This window comes from Canis aureus, chromosome 8, assembly GCF_053574225.1.
Source record: "Canis aureus isolate CA01 chromosome 8, VMU_Caureus_v.1.0, whole genome shotgun sequence".
NCBI lineage: Eukaryota > Metazoa > Chordata > Mammalia > Carnivora > Canidae > Canis > Canis aureus.
In genome coordinates, this window is record NC_135618.1 from 62,954,605 (window position 1) to 62,969,215 (window position 14,611).

Genomic DNA, 14,611 nt, shown 5'->3' on the forward strand with positions numbered 1-14,611 from the left:
AGCAACAGGGGGTTGGGTCCTCCCCAACATGACATCTCTTTGACTCTCTCCACATCCCCCACCCCATGAGAGGATTCATGACCACTGGCCCACTGAGCTCACCCAGCAGTCTCCCAGCCACAGGCCAGCTCATGAACACCTACACAGGAGGCCAGGCAGTTCTGAGACCACCATTCAGCCCACCACACCAGCCCAGTCCTTCCACATTTCAGGAGGGCAACTGGAATATCAAACACCCAGGGTCCCACCCCCAGGGAACACCCCACTGCCCCGGGCCCCACCTCCTTCTCCAGCTCCAAGACGACCAGACTCTCCTGCATCTTCTCCTGGCGCCCCAGCCGCCGTCGCAGCCCCTCCAGCTCCTCCCTGAGCAGCCCATTGGTCTCTCGCATCTCCCTGGTGGGACCAGAAACAAAGTCCCTCAAACAGCCAAGTGCCCCAGACCTAGGAGCACAGCCTAGTGCCACCCCGCACCCGCCAGCCCTGTCTCTGGCCCACCAGCCCACCCTGCCCTGCGCCAACTCACCGCAGGTAGGCGCTCTCCTCCCGCAGCTGCTTCAGCTCCCTCTCCATCTTGGGCAGCCGCATCAGCTCAGATTTCATATTCTTAACGACCGAAGCATCCTGTTCCTGCAGGGACAGCTTCTGCTCCAAATCCTAAGTGAGGCCAGGGACAGAGAAAACAAAGTCAACCGCTGTGGTCAAGTCCCCCTCCAAAACACCTGCCCTGGCTGCACCAGGTGTGCTTCTGTCCCACACCCTCATGTTCACTTCCAGGGGGACCCCAATGTGGCACTACAGGCTGGAGTCACACCTCCATGCTGCACTGCCCTCGGGGGCAGGGCCCTAACACATGCCTGTCCAGGGACAGGCAGCCAAGGCTCCCTGAATAAACATAATAAAACACACCACTCCTCCCCTGCTAGACCCACTCTTGCCACACTAGCCCCCGTTTAACAAGTGAGCCTTTCCCATGTTGACAACAGCCTTTTCTTTACGATCCGCAGTCTCCTTGAGACACAATGGGGACAGCTGGTATCCATCAGTAACAAGTCACCAAACACGCTCAATGCATGGTGCTGGGGACACCGCACGGACGAGAGCAGAAAGCAAACTCGTGATAGCTCTACATGCTCATGAGGCTGGTGAAGAGGATGAACTAGGCTTCTGGAGGTGGGGGTATTGCCTGTAGGGGGACTTCGGGCTCCATAACCCTGCCTGAGTGACCTGGGGCTGCTGCACACCCCCTGCCCCAGCTTTGCTTCCTTGAACGTCCTCCTGGCTCCCTCCTCTGCTCTTCAAAGTGCTATTCTTCAGCTGCGGTGCTGCCCGGCTCTGGCACCTCACTCCTGCTCAGCCTCCTGGCCCATCTCCCAGAGTTTGCTTGCCTACATGGCGTAGTGTCTGCTTTTTTTCCCCAGACTCGAAGTGCAATGATGTTATCTGTGTCCCATGTTGCCCTGTCCCTGCTGCTTACCCCTGTAGCTGGCACAGAGCTGGGCCATGTTAATGTTTGATGAGTGACTGATTGGTCTTGGTCTCACGCACTGAGCCTGTGTCGGAGATGGGAGTAACTCACCCTGATCCTCTGCTCCTGGTCAGCCCTTGCTTCTTGGATGGCCTGGAGCTCCTGAACCTTCTGATTAGCCTCCTGACATTTCCTATCAAGAAAAGCACATAATATGCACAAACAGGCAGGGGTAAAGCCAGCAGCTGCCTTCACCCTAGAGGCTCTCCAGCGTGGACCCCCAGGTCACAGGGCACTGTGGCCTCAGTCTCCTTGGGTCAAGGCAGGTGCCCAGCTCACACCATCTGCAAGGCCCTGTCTAGTCCCAGCACCCACAGCTGTCTTCCCTTTCCTCTACTGTGCACCCCTGGCACAGCCACAGGCAAGGACCCTCCCATGATTGGGCCCCCACACACTGCCAACCCTCTCCTAGGACAACATCTATGAAGGTAAAGGCCTAGACAACAGGGAGAGAATTCCGCCCTCCGACCTTTCGGAGTCCCATGCCTGCTCAGAACACAATCCCTGTCTGATCACGGCTCTGACCCACACCTCACTTGCCCCAGGGGTGGCCCCACACAGCCTTTAAAGCCTGGCTTCTCGGAAAGCTCTTCGAGCAGGCAATCCCAGCCCCCCGGGAAGGGAAGAAATGACTGCTCCCCACTGTTGTTCTCAGAACACTTAAAACATTTATCAGCCTTGCTTCAGTGGCCCCTGTGTCTGCCACCAACTGGCTATGGACGGGGAGGACAGATCTAAAGGGCACTTGTAGGTCCTTGGGGCTCAGCACATATGGCACACATGGTCGCTGGGTGTTTAGACCACAGAGAGCACATGATGATGAGCCTGGGCCTTTCTGTTCACGGTCTTCCACACTAGTAACAGCTGGATGCGTGGTTCAACACGGGCCCCAGTAGGCTGGGCTGACCGGACCTGGGGCGACTGGTGGGCAGGCCATCTGGTGAAGGGCAGGGCCCCACCCCAGCACACCCACTCACTTGTGCTGCAAGGCCAGTTGCTCCTTGAGCTCCTGCTTCTCAGACTCCAGGCTCTTCACCTGCATCTCCTGGTTCATCACACTCCACTGCAGCTCCGAAACCCTCCCCTTCAGTGCATTGATGGTCTGAAAGCAGAGCGGAGTAGGCCACAGCTGCTTACAGTATGTGGCCCACCCACAGAGGGGGCGCTCCTGACCCAGAAATACACAGACAAATGCCCCTGAAAGAGGCTGTCCCTCCCACTTCCCTCCCATGGGCAGGGACCAAGCCATCTTCTCCTTTAGGACGCAGGACCTGGGAAGAAGAGATACCGCCCCCCAACCCAACCCCAGGGTACTCCAACCTGCGGCCTGCCTCACATTTTCCTCAAGAGACTAGGTCATGGTGACAAGCTGCCTACCAAGAGAGGCTGAGCCCCATGACATCTGTCACTTGGGATCCTTGCTTATGCCCAGTGTGCTTGTGTGGCTCTCTCTCCATGCCTGTCCTGGTCTCTCCACCTGAATGGGCCCCTACATGCCACTGTCCCAGCTAAAACACTCCCTGTGAACCACAGCCAGGTCCCTGTGACACAGTCAAATGGTGGACTGAAGCCATCTTCAGAATGATGCTACAGGAGCCCCCTAGAATAAAGGAGCCACAGGAATGCCATGCAGACCTAGTGCCCTCAGCCAGAAGCAGTGGGAGCAGAAAGCAGGAGCTGGGAAGGCTGGCCCGCGGCAGAGCCTCAGGACTTTCAGGGGCAAACCTGCTGCCTTTCCATCAGACTGCACCTTCACCAGGTGACTTCCTACTGACCATCTGGTGACTGCTCTCCCTCTGTGGCTTTCCCAGTCAAGTCAACAGGGAAGCCCACTCATAAACATCACTGTCAATTAACCTCCTGGAACAGTGGACAGGGACCCAGTCCAGCAAACTCCCCACAGTGAGGGACACCAGCAGTGCCAGGGCACCCCCTGCCAACAAGGAGACCTGACACACTCTCACCTGGTCCAAAAGCCCACGCCAACCCAGGACCCACATCAATGGATCGATGCTGCTACCCGACATTCCCCAGGGGAGGCAGACACAGGCCATCTACAACCCATACTCCAACCATCTGCACAGTCTGCTCTGTTACTAGGGTGCCTATCAACCTGGGCATCACAGGAGAATGAAGGTACTAAAACACACATTAATTAGGAAGACAACCTTCAAAAAAAAAAGGAAGACAAGTCTTCCTGATTCCAGATTCTAATTAATGCACACTGGACACCAGGCTCTGTGCAGGACACAGGGTCACATGGCTGGCCGCACACAGGACACGGACACGGCTGTGGGGAAGCTGGGCAATCAACAGCAGGACTTCCCAGCACTGAGCACATGACCCAGGCATTGTGGTGAGAGCGAGCTCAGGGGCAGTGACACCTACTGATAGTCACAGAGAGAAGGCTTCTCCAAGTAAGTACAAAGTAACAAAAACAGAATTCAGGATCCTCCATCCCAGCTGGCCACCACCTTCCCACCCTTGGCCCCTTCCTTGTCCTCTTTGCAATGTGTGTGGCAAGGGTCTCCTACCACCTCATTCTTCACTGACCAGAGAACATAGGCCCTGCTCTCCCCCACAGGCCCCACACCAGCCTCCCAAACGCAAGCCACAGAACGTGGCCTAGGCAAGCCAATGGCGACACAGGGACTTGTCTTGAGGCCGATCACGGTTCCTCTCCTGCCAACATCCATATCAGAAGACAGATGTAGTAACAACCTTAACATGCTCTCCAGCATTGCCAAGGCAAAAATAACCTGCAGCCTGCTTCCCAAGATCTATCAAGTAGAGAAAAGCACGCAGAGACAGAATACCAATGATCCTGTGCCCTACTCCCTCCCTGGGCAGCGCTTCATCTTTTTCCTCAAGGCACCTGTGATCCACACCGCCACAGCAAAGGGACAGAGAAGGTCAGGAGAGTCCAGTTTCCACCAGCGTCAATGTTTGGGCTCTGTTTCTAAAATTTATACAACCTTTAACTGGTAGAGACAGTAAGGACTACAGTTCATCTATGCACTGGCTTCAAAGACATTCACAGATGCTAACAGACCCGCTAATAATCAAAGAAATGCAAATCCAGGGGTATCAATTACATCTTCAGAAAGGGAAGGAAAAAAACAAAAACCCACAAGTATTTCCAGAAGATATCACCATCCATTACAGGTAAGGTCTCAGGGAAACCAGAGCCCTCAACCTTGCTGCCAGGACAACACAGCACCTGGTAGCAAAAGTCTGATGGCTGTCCCCGCCGACCTCAAACCCCACTCCTATGGATGTGTCAGAATAAGGAACAGAAGCAACAAGCTACGTGCTACCTGCCACATTTGTGTGTATGCATGTATACAGACCAGGATGCACGCAGACATTTCTTTAAATGACAAAATGCAGACTAGTCAACCATTAAAAGTCTTAATTACAAAGACTAAGAAAGTGTTTGATTTATGAACTGAAGGCCACAGAGTGGAAAATGAGTATCTTTACTAGAATGACAACAATGCAAACACCATCAAGCGCATTCGTGGCCAGGAGGCAATGCAGTGGGGGTGCTCCAGTGCTCCCACGCCTCTCCCCCGAGAAACACCACTCCTGGGACAGTCCTCACCTCACCAGCTGCAGCCAGGCCCTCTTCCTTCTCCCGCAACTTCTGGCCAGCAGTATCCAGGCTCTGCTTACACATCCTGTGGCGCTCCAGTTGCTCCTTCATCTTCTCCTCTGCCTCAGCCTCCCGCTCCTGCAGCTGCCGAATGCGCGTCAGGAGCTCCTGGTTGCGGTCCACCTCGCGCTGCAGGAGTGGGGAAAGTGAGTGGGAGTCAGGAGGCCCACCCCACTCCTCCCTCAGGATGGGGACCCCTCCAACACAGGCGCTGCCCATGCAGCAGGCCCTGCTCACACTGCAAGAGGCCAGGCCCCTCCAGGCACATCCTTTCCCATAAGCCTTCAAAACCACCATGAGTCTTATGCCAGGAAGGCAGCCACCGGACTGAGACTCCTCACTCTGATGTAACTGGGGGCCTCAGGAGTTAGTAGCCACTTACGAGCTCACCCTCAGCCCCAGAAGAGTGACCTGTGCTGCCAACCTTTGACCTCCTCCCGGGAAGTGGAGCTGCAGAAGCTCCCTACAAGGCTCGCCAGCATTCCCAAGGCAAGTGCTTATACCAGGACTCTCCAGCCCAGCATCAAGGAGGAGCTGAATGAATGCAGAGAACACGGCCTGCTCAAGGGACTCACAGGGATAACAAGCTGCAAGTATGGCCTCCGAACAGCCAGGGGACCCTTCCACAACTCAGGGCCCCAGGCAGCCCACTACAGAGCGGGACATAGCATCTCTATTCAGGCTGCTGGTCCCAAGTAGACACGGGCCATCCGTGTAGGTTCCCAGATCTCAGACACCAACCAAAGTCTTACCATCTAAAAGGTTCTGAGATCCCCACCAACTGCCAAACTGGCAGTCCCTGAAAAACCGTGACAGATGTCCAAGACTCACAATTTGAAAGCCACTGGCTCAGATGGTTCCGGGTCACATTCAGCCACATCTGTGGGTGGGAAGGGAAAGGTCTCTCGGAGGAAAGCGAAGCTCAGTGAAGGCCCAGGATTAAACTCAGCCCTGCACGCTTCAATTTCCCCAAGAAAAGACTTCCACCATCTGTGCAATGATACCCCCCACTCACCCACCCACCCATTCCAATGTATTCTAACCACCTATAAGGTGGTATGGCCTGTGCTGGACCTTGGAGACCTACGGCAGCCAGGCCAGGTCCTGTCCTTAACAGACTATAGCCCAGAAAAATTCCAATAGCTCCACATGCCATGGGAGCTCCACATACCCAAGAGCCAGGGCAGTAGCACCACCAATATCACAACTCCGACCATCTGATGGTCCCTGGTGCCATCCCCACATCCCTAATAAGGCACTTTCAAGAGCAGCAAGATTCCCGCGGCCTCTCCCTGTCCCTTCCCACCAATTCCTCCAGGACTGTCCCTCTAGGATGACACAGAACATTAACTAAAGTCCCACCTTAAGAAGCCCTCAGAGCAGCACCAGAACCAATGCTGAAGCCATGGGACCCACTCACAGGCCATGTTCCTGGGCTACGAGGCCCACACAGCACACCATAGCCAGAAGCCTGCATACCAGGGTTGAATACATCCAATTAGCATAACACCCTTGAAGACATCCACTATTCTTACAAGACTAAGAAAGTGTGCAAATATGCCACGTAACTAAGAAAGTGTGCAAATATGCCACGTAAGGCAAGAATGGGGCCAGATATCCACCCTTGGGGAAAGCGTAGGCAGATAAGAGACTTTCTGGTCCAGTGCTTTGCCTGAGTCTTGGCAGCATTTCTGCAAATGATGAGCACTTATTGACAACCCCTGGCAAAGTGCTGTTGATAAAGCAGAAGAAGAGATTTACACCCTCAGTAAAAACCTAGTACCTTCTCTAGGTAATGGAGGGTTGCACTTTCACAGCCTGCCCTGGCTAAGCCAAGGACAACAGGAAGTACTCCCAAGACTAATCCTTGGTCTTAGGCCCTATAACCATGTGAACAAAACTGGTCTGGCCTGGATCTGAGACCTTTACACAACCGGTGACTTTCTAAATCTGTCACTCGGGGGCACCTGGGTGGCTGAGTGGTTAAGCATCTGCCTTTGGTTCAGGACATGATCCTGGGGTCCTGGGATTGAGTCCCACATCAGGCTCCCTGCAAGGAAGCCTGCTTCTCCCTCTGCCTGTGTCTCTGCCTCTCTCTGTGTATCTCTGATGAATAAATAAATAAAATATTTAAAAGAAAATGCTGGATTTATAACCCAGTTCTTCAGGGCAGGTGGTTTGGGGGTAGCAGGGAAAACAGGCAGCTCAGCAGAGGAAGGCCCACCAGAACCAGCACCTCCCTAGGCAGACATAGCAGACAGCTGTCCCCTGTACACTGCCCACCTCAAGGACATCATGCATAGTTGCTATCTGTGGCCTAAGAAGGCAGGCCCTAGCACCCCACAGGCTGAGCACCCAGGCTCCCAGCCAGGAGGCTCACCTGCCGTATGGCCTGGCAGGCTGTGTGCACAATGCCATGATGCCAGAGCCAGCTGCCTGCACCCTCCTCAGAGCTCCTAATGGCCAGAGCCACCTCCTTGCACCCACCTCATAGCGCCTGGCACTGGTGCTGGCTGCCCGCTCCAGCTCCACTCGTGCTCTCTTGTGGCTCAGTTCCATCTGTATCTTCTCTCGCTCCACCTGGACAACCTGGGACTTGGAGCGGATCCACTCTGCTCGTTCTTCCAACTGATCAGGTCACACCCAAAGGAAAGAGAACCTTCAGCAGCTGTGCCAAACAGGTGAGTGGCTTGTCTAACACTCACTCACTGAACACCAACCCCCCAACGAGGCCCGAACTCAGCCCTGGGGACAAAGGCTGGATGCTGGGTCCTTCGTTGGAAATGAGGAGAGGCAATAAACAAAAACTAAACACTAACAAGAGAAAAGTATACTTTAAGATGACAGCATGTAGGTTTGTTTGAGAAAAAGGGGCATGTTAGCTTCCTATTGCTGTGTAGCAAATTACCACCAACTTAGCAGCTAAAATCCCATAGTAGTGGCCAGGTTCTGGGGGCAGAAGGCCAGGCACCCACAGGTTGTCTGATCAGGATCTTATAGGCTCAAATCAACACTGAGATCAAGCTCCAAACTCATCTGGGCCTTAGGATCCTCTTCCACACTCTCATGGCTGGAGGACATGCTGTCAGTCCTGCGCTGCTGTCACCTCCTAGAACCCGCCCACATGCCTTGCCATGTGGCCCTCTCCACCTCCAAAGCCAACAAGGGACAATCCCCCATATGCAGAATCCTTCTCCTGCTCTATGTGGCTGATTGTTCTGTCTGACCTAGCCACCTAGGTTCAAAATGCTCATCTGAGAGGTCAGGCCCACCATCTTGAGGTCGACTGATTTCAGTTCTTAATTATGTTGGCAAAATCCTGCTACCACAAAACCTCGTTGGTATTTAAGTGGGAGAAAGTGTGGTCCACCAGGGGCCAGGGATTTGCAAGCCATCTCAGAAGTCTGCCTACCACAGAGGGTAGGTACATAAAGGTGGGGTCAAGCCTTGAAGGCCCTCAGAAGACCCACGAAACAGTTTCACAGAACCACTGACTGTGTCAGGGCCTCGTCCTCACCCGGACTGGAGCTTGACTATTCCAGGAATGGCTGGCAACACAGCAGCTTGCAAGCACTAAAAAGAAATGCAGAACCTCAGGCTGCACTCCAGAGACGCCCAATCAGAATCGCCCTTTTACACAGTCTCAGGGTTTCAGAGGCATAAAGTCTGAGAAGCACTGGGCTAGAACAAGTGGTTGTCAGTTCCACCAGGGACTTGGCGACATCCGGAGACACCGCTGTCAAAAGAGGGAGTGGTAGCATGTGTTTGCTACCGGCGTCTAGTGGGCAGAAGCCAGGGATGTCCCTTAACATCCCACAAGGCTGTGGTCCTGCAAAACAAAGAATTATCCAGCCCAAAATGTCAGCAGAACCACAGATGAGAAATCCCAGACCAGAAGAAAGGCATCTTCTCTACCCCCCACCCCACCCACACACTCTTTGAGGGCCTAGATCCACCCTTTGTTTACTCCTCTGACATTTCCTCTCATTTCAGTTCACGTCGGTTAAAGTGTGGGGTTCCAAAACCACCCTCCATCAGACTCACTGGCCTTCCCAGTCTCTGCCTGCAGATAAGGCCCAGCCCCTCCAAAGGACGGCAACCCCCAGCTCCCATGGGCACTACCACACAGTGAGCAGGAGCCCAGAGAAACGTATCTATGGCCACATCTTCCTGGTACACCAACTGCATTTGAAGGAAAGTAACTGAAACATGTTTGTATCAAATCAACACTGACATGTAGCAGAACAGACTGCAAACAATTTCCCACAGAAACCAGAGCTTAAAAAAAGGGCAGGGGATGGGGATCCCTGGGTAGCTCAGCTATTTGGCACTTGCCTTCGGCCTAGGGCATGATCCCGGAGTCTCAAGATCGAGACCCACATCGGGCTCCCTGCATGGAGCCTGCTTCTCCCTCTGCCTGTGTCTCTGTCTCTCTCTCTCTCTGTCTCTCATGAATAAATAAATAAAATCTTTTTTAAAAGGGGGGGAGGGGGATCCCTGGGTGGCGCAGCGGTTTGGCGCCTGCCTTTGGCCCAGGGCGCGATCCTGGAGACCCGGGATCGAATCCCACATTGGGCTCCCAGTGCATGGAGCCTGCTTCTCCCTCTGCCTGTGTCTCTGCCTCTCTCTCTCTCTCTCTCTCTGTGACTATCATAAATAAATTAAAAAAAAAAAAAAAGGGGGGGGGAGGCAGAGGGGTGGGGGGAGGACTGCTAAGCAAAAATTTCCAGACTCTCCAGACCTCTAAGTTCTTAGTTCCCTCACCTGCCATTTGAGGGTAGCTTGGTAGGGCACAAAACCGCTAAGTCCTGGCACACCACAGGACCAGGTCAGGGCCCTCGCAGGTCCTCCAGCTACAAGACTCTAATCAGCTTAGTCTGACTATGGGATCCCCCAAACTGAGGAGGCCCTCAATATCACTAGCTTAGTGAGAACTTGGCTTCAGAAGTTCCATAGTTCTGACAAATTAGCCCAAAGTTCCTGGACATTTGCATCAACGAAATTGTAACACTTTTTTAGACCAAAGTTGCCAACTTATTTTACCAGTGAGCAAGAATCAAAAACAAAACAAAAACAAAAACAAACAAAAACCACCATCATTTCCAAAAAAGTGCTTTAGGCAAAACACAAACATTAAAAAAACAATTTCAGAATAAAAGTCTTTACCAAAAAATGGTAGTGAGCAACTCAGCCCACTAAAAAAACAAAAAATATTTGAACATTCAGCAAATGAATGCATAAAAACACAGGAGCATTTCTCTTACCAAATGTTGCCTGGGGCTCCTCAGGGCTCCCAGGGCCACATGACACCACTGGCTCTGTCACAGGCCATTACCAAAGACTGGCTCCAGCTGCACAAGCAGGGGACTGCTGCCTGATGTGGCGGCAGTGCACAGTGGCAGGGGCCAGGCTGCAGACAGCACCTCCTCCTCACATGGACCCAGTGACCCCTGCCCCCATGAGACTGACCCTACAACTCTGTGGAACCTCAAGTCCTCCAGGAGACCTTCATGGTCAATAGTAAGCGTTTCTAAGAACGTGAAATGAGGGACTCCTGGGTGGCTCAGTGGTTGAGTGCCTGCCTTCAGCTCAGTTCGTGATCCCGGAGTCCTGAGATCGAGTCCCACATCTCCCTCTGCCTATGTCTCTGCCTCTCTCGTGAATAAATACTTAAAAAAAAAAAAAGTGAAATGAAGTAAGACTTCTTATAGAAAAACTGTAAAAGCCCCATCATGGCAGACTGAGGCCAAAATCTGCAAATGGGTCCCCAAAATCAGAGACCATGACACACCCAATCTTTCTCTTTACCTGGAGAGCCCTCCGCACACAGAGCACTCACCTGGACTACTTGCAACTGGAAAAGGAACTGTCAAGGGCACACATGTTCCACCCGAGACCCCTTCACGCTACACGGCACTCACCTGCATGCTCTGTTGGTACTGCATCTGCAGAGAACCTTGGGCAGGGGTGGAAGCATCCAGTCCAGATCCTGCCTCCACCCGCTGGGAAATGAAGTTGTTCAGAGACCTCAGGGTGGACAGCACAGTGGTGTTTTCCATCAGGTCATCCATGGCCACTTTGCTTCTGGAGGAAAACAGGGAGGGGTGACGGTGAGCCTTTGCAGGCACCATTAGCTCTACCAGAGGTCTAGGCAGGGGCACTTCTGGGTGGCCCCACTCTCCCAATGCTCCCTCAGAATCCTGACAATACTCCAGTGTCACAGCCACATTTTTGAAGTTAATTGGCAGTGTGGACTCATCTGGAAAGTACGGTCACGAGGGTCACTTTGCACAGTTGTTGTGAGGATGACAGCATCCATCATAAGTTGGATGGGGGGGTGCCTGGTGCCATAGTTCATCACTCTGCCTATAACATCACACAGGACATCTCAGGCCACACAACAGGAGATGAGGTCTTTCTACACATATTTCACACACCATGAAAGCGAGGCTTCAGAAAGTTACAGAACAGGCCAGAAGCCAGATCTGTGTGGCTCTAAAGTCCGGTGTGCTCCATAAGCCAGGGCACAGAGGGCAGAGCACAAGCACCCCCCGGGCATTGGTTAGGCATCTGCCTTCTGCTCAGGTCTTGATCCCAGGGTTCTGGAATGGAGCCTTGCAGGGTGGGCTCCCTCCTCAGCGGGGAGTCTGCTTCTCCCTCTGCCCCTCCCTGCCTTGTCCTCTCTCTCTTGCTCTCTAATAAATAATTAAAATATTTTTTAAAAAAGAAAAGAAAAGAAAAGAAAACCAACTCCAAACCTGCATCCCCAAACCTGTGCTGATGGTGGCCTCACACCTGCCAACCAGTGTGTAGGAAGCATCCCAGGTGCAGTTAACAAGCAAAGGCACCTCTTAGGTCAAAGGCCAGCTCACCGGGACTTCTCTGAGCGGGACTTCTCTGAGCGTTAGATTGAAAACACCTCCCCACGTTCCCCCCAGAGGAGGAAAGAAAGTGAGGAATCTTAGTTTGACTCTGAATTTCCGTTTGGGGAGAACCTTGGCCCTATGCACACAGAGCCCTCCTCTGTAGGCCATGTTTTCACCCCAGACAACACAGCTGTCCTCTCGACCTCGCAATCACACTGCATGTGGAAACTTGGAGTAGAAGGCGGAACAGGACATGCAAGCACAGAGTGCTGACGGCCGTGGCAGATGCAGGCCCGAGCTGCACTGGACAGCAGAGGTCCACTCTAGAAAGCAAACCCTTCCGAACGGGGCCATACTCTCCGACCGGTGATGGGAAGTCAAGCTGGGAAGTCCTGGTCCGGAGAGGCGCCCCTGTAAGAGCTGATGCGTGTAACTCCCCCCGGAACGAAGAGCGCACACGCTTTCAACCGCCTGGAACTAAGGCGCTGCACTGGGGATGCGCTTAGGCAGTCCTCAAACTCCGTCCTCTTTACCCGAGAGACTCCAATCCTCAACCCAACCGCGGAAACCCAAGCGCTGCAAATCACACCCCTGGGCTGCCCTTCCTGGCCTGGGCACTACTCGGGGCGGGGGGGCCCTGCCGCCCCGCTGCAAACCCCGGCTCCCAGGCGGCTCTGCCGGACCCCAGGCGCCCGGTGGGGTCTGCCCGGTCCCGCCCCACGGCCCCGCTCTGACCCCGCTCCGACCCGGACCACGCTACGACCCCTGGCCCCCTATGACCCCGCTCGGACCTCGACCTCGACCTCGACCTCGACCCCGGCCCCGCCCTGACCCCGCTCCGACCCCGCTCCGCACCGCCGCCGCCGAAGCCGCCTCGAGCTCCGGTCTGGATCCGAGGGACCGAGCGCGGCGGGGAGAGACCAGCGGGCAGGGGGCCGGGCCCGCCTCGGATATCCGCCCACCGGCGACCCCGGCGCCCGGCCACTCACCTCAGCCCCAGCCCCGGCAGCTCGCCGCCGCTGCCGCTCAGATCTCCCTCCTCGGCGTCCGAGCCCGCGTATCGCGAGACGTGCCGCCGCGCTCTCGCGAGACCTGGGCGGCCGACCGTGAAGCCCCGGGCCCGAGCGCCGCCCGGGTCCTGCAGCTCCGCGTGCGCCCCAGAGCCGCCCGCCCCGGGACACCGCACTCGGACTCTCACCAGAGGCCGGCCCGCGGGTCTGTGGGGGGGCCCGCCTCCCGCAACGGGACGGACCTCCACTGGGGCAGTCGCTCGCGCTGTATTGTGCGGAGTAGCACCGCCCAACGGTGGCCGCCTCGGGCCAAACTTTCCTGTTCTTGACAACTCCCAAAATTCTACTACAGCGTGTGTTAGCTTGAATTAGTACGTCTTTCCTTTCCTCGGGATCACTGGAAAAGCAAAATACTCGGCTATCCTCCCAGGGCCCCGTGAGCTCAGACGGCCTGAGACCCTCATCCAGGAACGGGGCTCTCACTCCCTTCCGAACCTCCTCCTCCCTGAACCCCCGCGCCCCGCCTGAGCAGTCGGTCTGGAGGGTCTGCACTGTGCCCCGAAGGTTTGCACACACTGCCCCCCACTCAGGGTCTGGAGGGCCTGCACACACCACCCACCCAGTCTGGAGGGTCTGCACATACACCCACACCCAGAGTCTGGAGGGCCTGCATATACGCACACCCAGCCTGGAGGGTCTGCACATACACCCACACCCGGAGTCTGGAGGGCCTGCATATACGCGCACCCAAGGGTCTACAGGGTCTGCACATACGCCCACACCCAGAGTCTGGAGGGCCTGCATATACGCACACCCAAGGGTCTACAGGGTCTGCACATACGCCCACACCCAGAGTCTGGAGGGCCTGCATATACGCACACCCAGCCTGGAGGGTCTGCACATACACCCACACCCGGAGTCTGGAGGGCCTGCATATACGCACACCCAAGGGTCTACAGGGTCTGCACATACGCCCACACCCAGAGTCTGGAGGGCCTGCATATATGCACACCCAAGGGTCTGGAGGGTCTGCACACACCACCCACCCACAGCCTAGAGGGTCTGTGCACAACACTCACCCACAGTCTGGAGGGTCTGCACATATCCCTCCCCCCAGGGTCTGAAGGCCCTTCCCCACCTCAACCACCCACCTCGGGTCTGGAGGGTCTGTGCGTGTGCACACACACACCCAGGGTCTAAAGGGCCTGCATCCCCCCCACACCCTCCCAGGGTTTGGAGGGTCTGCACACACCACCCACCCACAGTCTGAAGGATCTGCACATATCCCTCCCCCCAGGGTCTGAAGGCCCTTCCCCACCTCAACCACCCACCTCGGGTCTGGAGGGTCTGTGCGTGTGCACACACACACCCAGGGTCTAAAGGGCCTGCATCCCCCCCACACCCTCCCAGGGTTTGGAGGGTCTGCACACACCACCCACCCACAGTCTGAAGGATCTGCACATACCCACCCCCAGGATCTGGAGGGCCTGCACAACTCTCCCCACCAGGGTCCAGAGGGTCTGCATGCACACGCACCCGCGCATACACACAC

The 14,611-nt window shown here is 55.2% G+C and overlaps 1 protein-coding gene across 5 annotated transcripts in view; it reads right to left on the reverse strand.

The window, feature by feature from the left end:
• MAD1L1 (mitotic arrest deficient 1 like 1) overlaps window positions 1–13,195 on the reverse strand; it is a 346,832-nt gene extending 333,637 nt beyond the window's left edge. For 3 of the 5 annotated variants that reach the window (XM_077907543.1, XM_077907540.1, XM_077907539.1), the window contains exons 1-7: window positions 11,105–11,267; window positions 7,671–7,811; window positions 5,133–5,312; window positions 2,506–2,630; window positions 1,580–1,661; window positions 527–657; window positions 282–396 (exon numbers count right to left, since the gene is read on the reverse strand). In XM_077907543.1, coding sequence (XP_077763669.1) covers window positions 282–396; window positions 527–657; window positions 1,580–1,661; window positions 2,506–2,630; window positions 5,133–5,312; window positions 7,671–7,811; window positions 11,105–11,254 — 924 coding nt within the window. In that variant the 5' untranslated portion in view covers window positions 11,255–11,267. Of the gene's footprint in view, window positions 1–281; window positions 397–526; window positions 658–1,579; window positions 1,662–2,505; window positions 2,631–5,132; window positions 5,313–7,670; window positions 7,812–11,104; window positions 11,268–13,038 lie in introns of those variants that run through there. The other 2 variants (XM_077907541.1, XM_077907542.1) reach the window with 2 other exon arrangements.
• Between the last annotated feature and the right edge of the window lie 1,416 nt (window positions 13,196–14,611).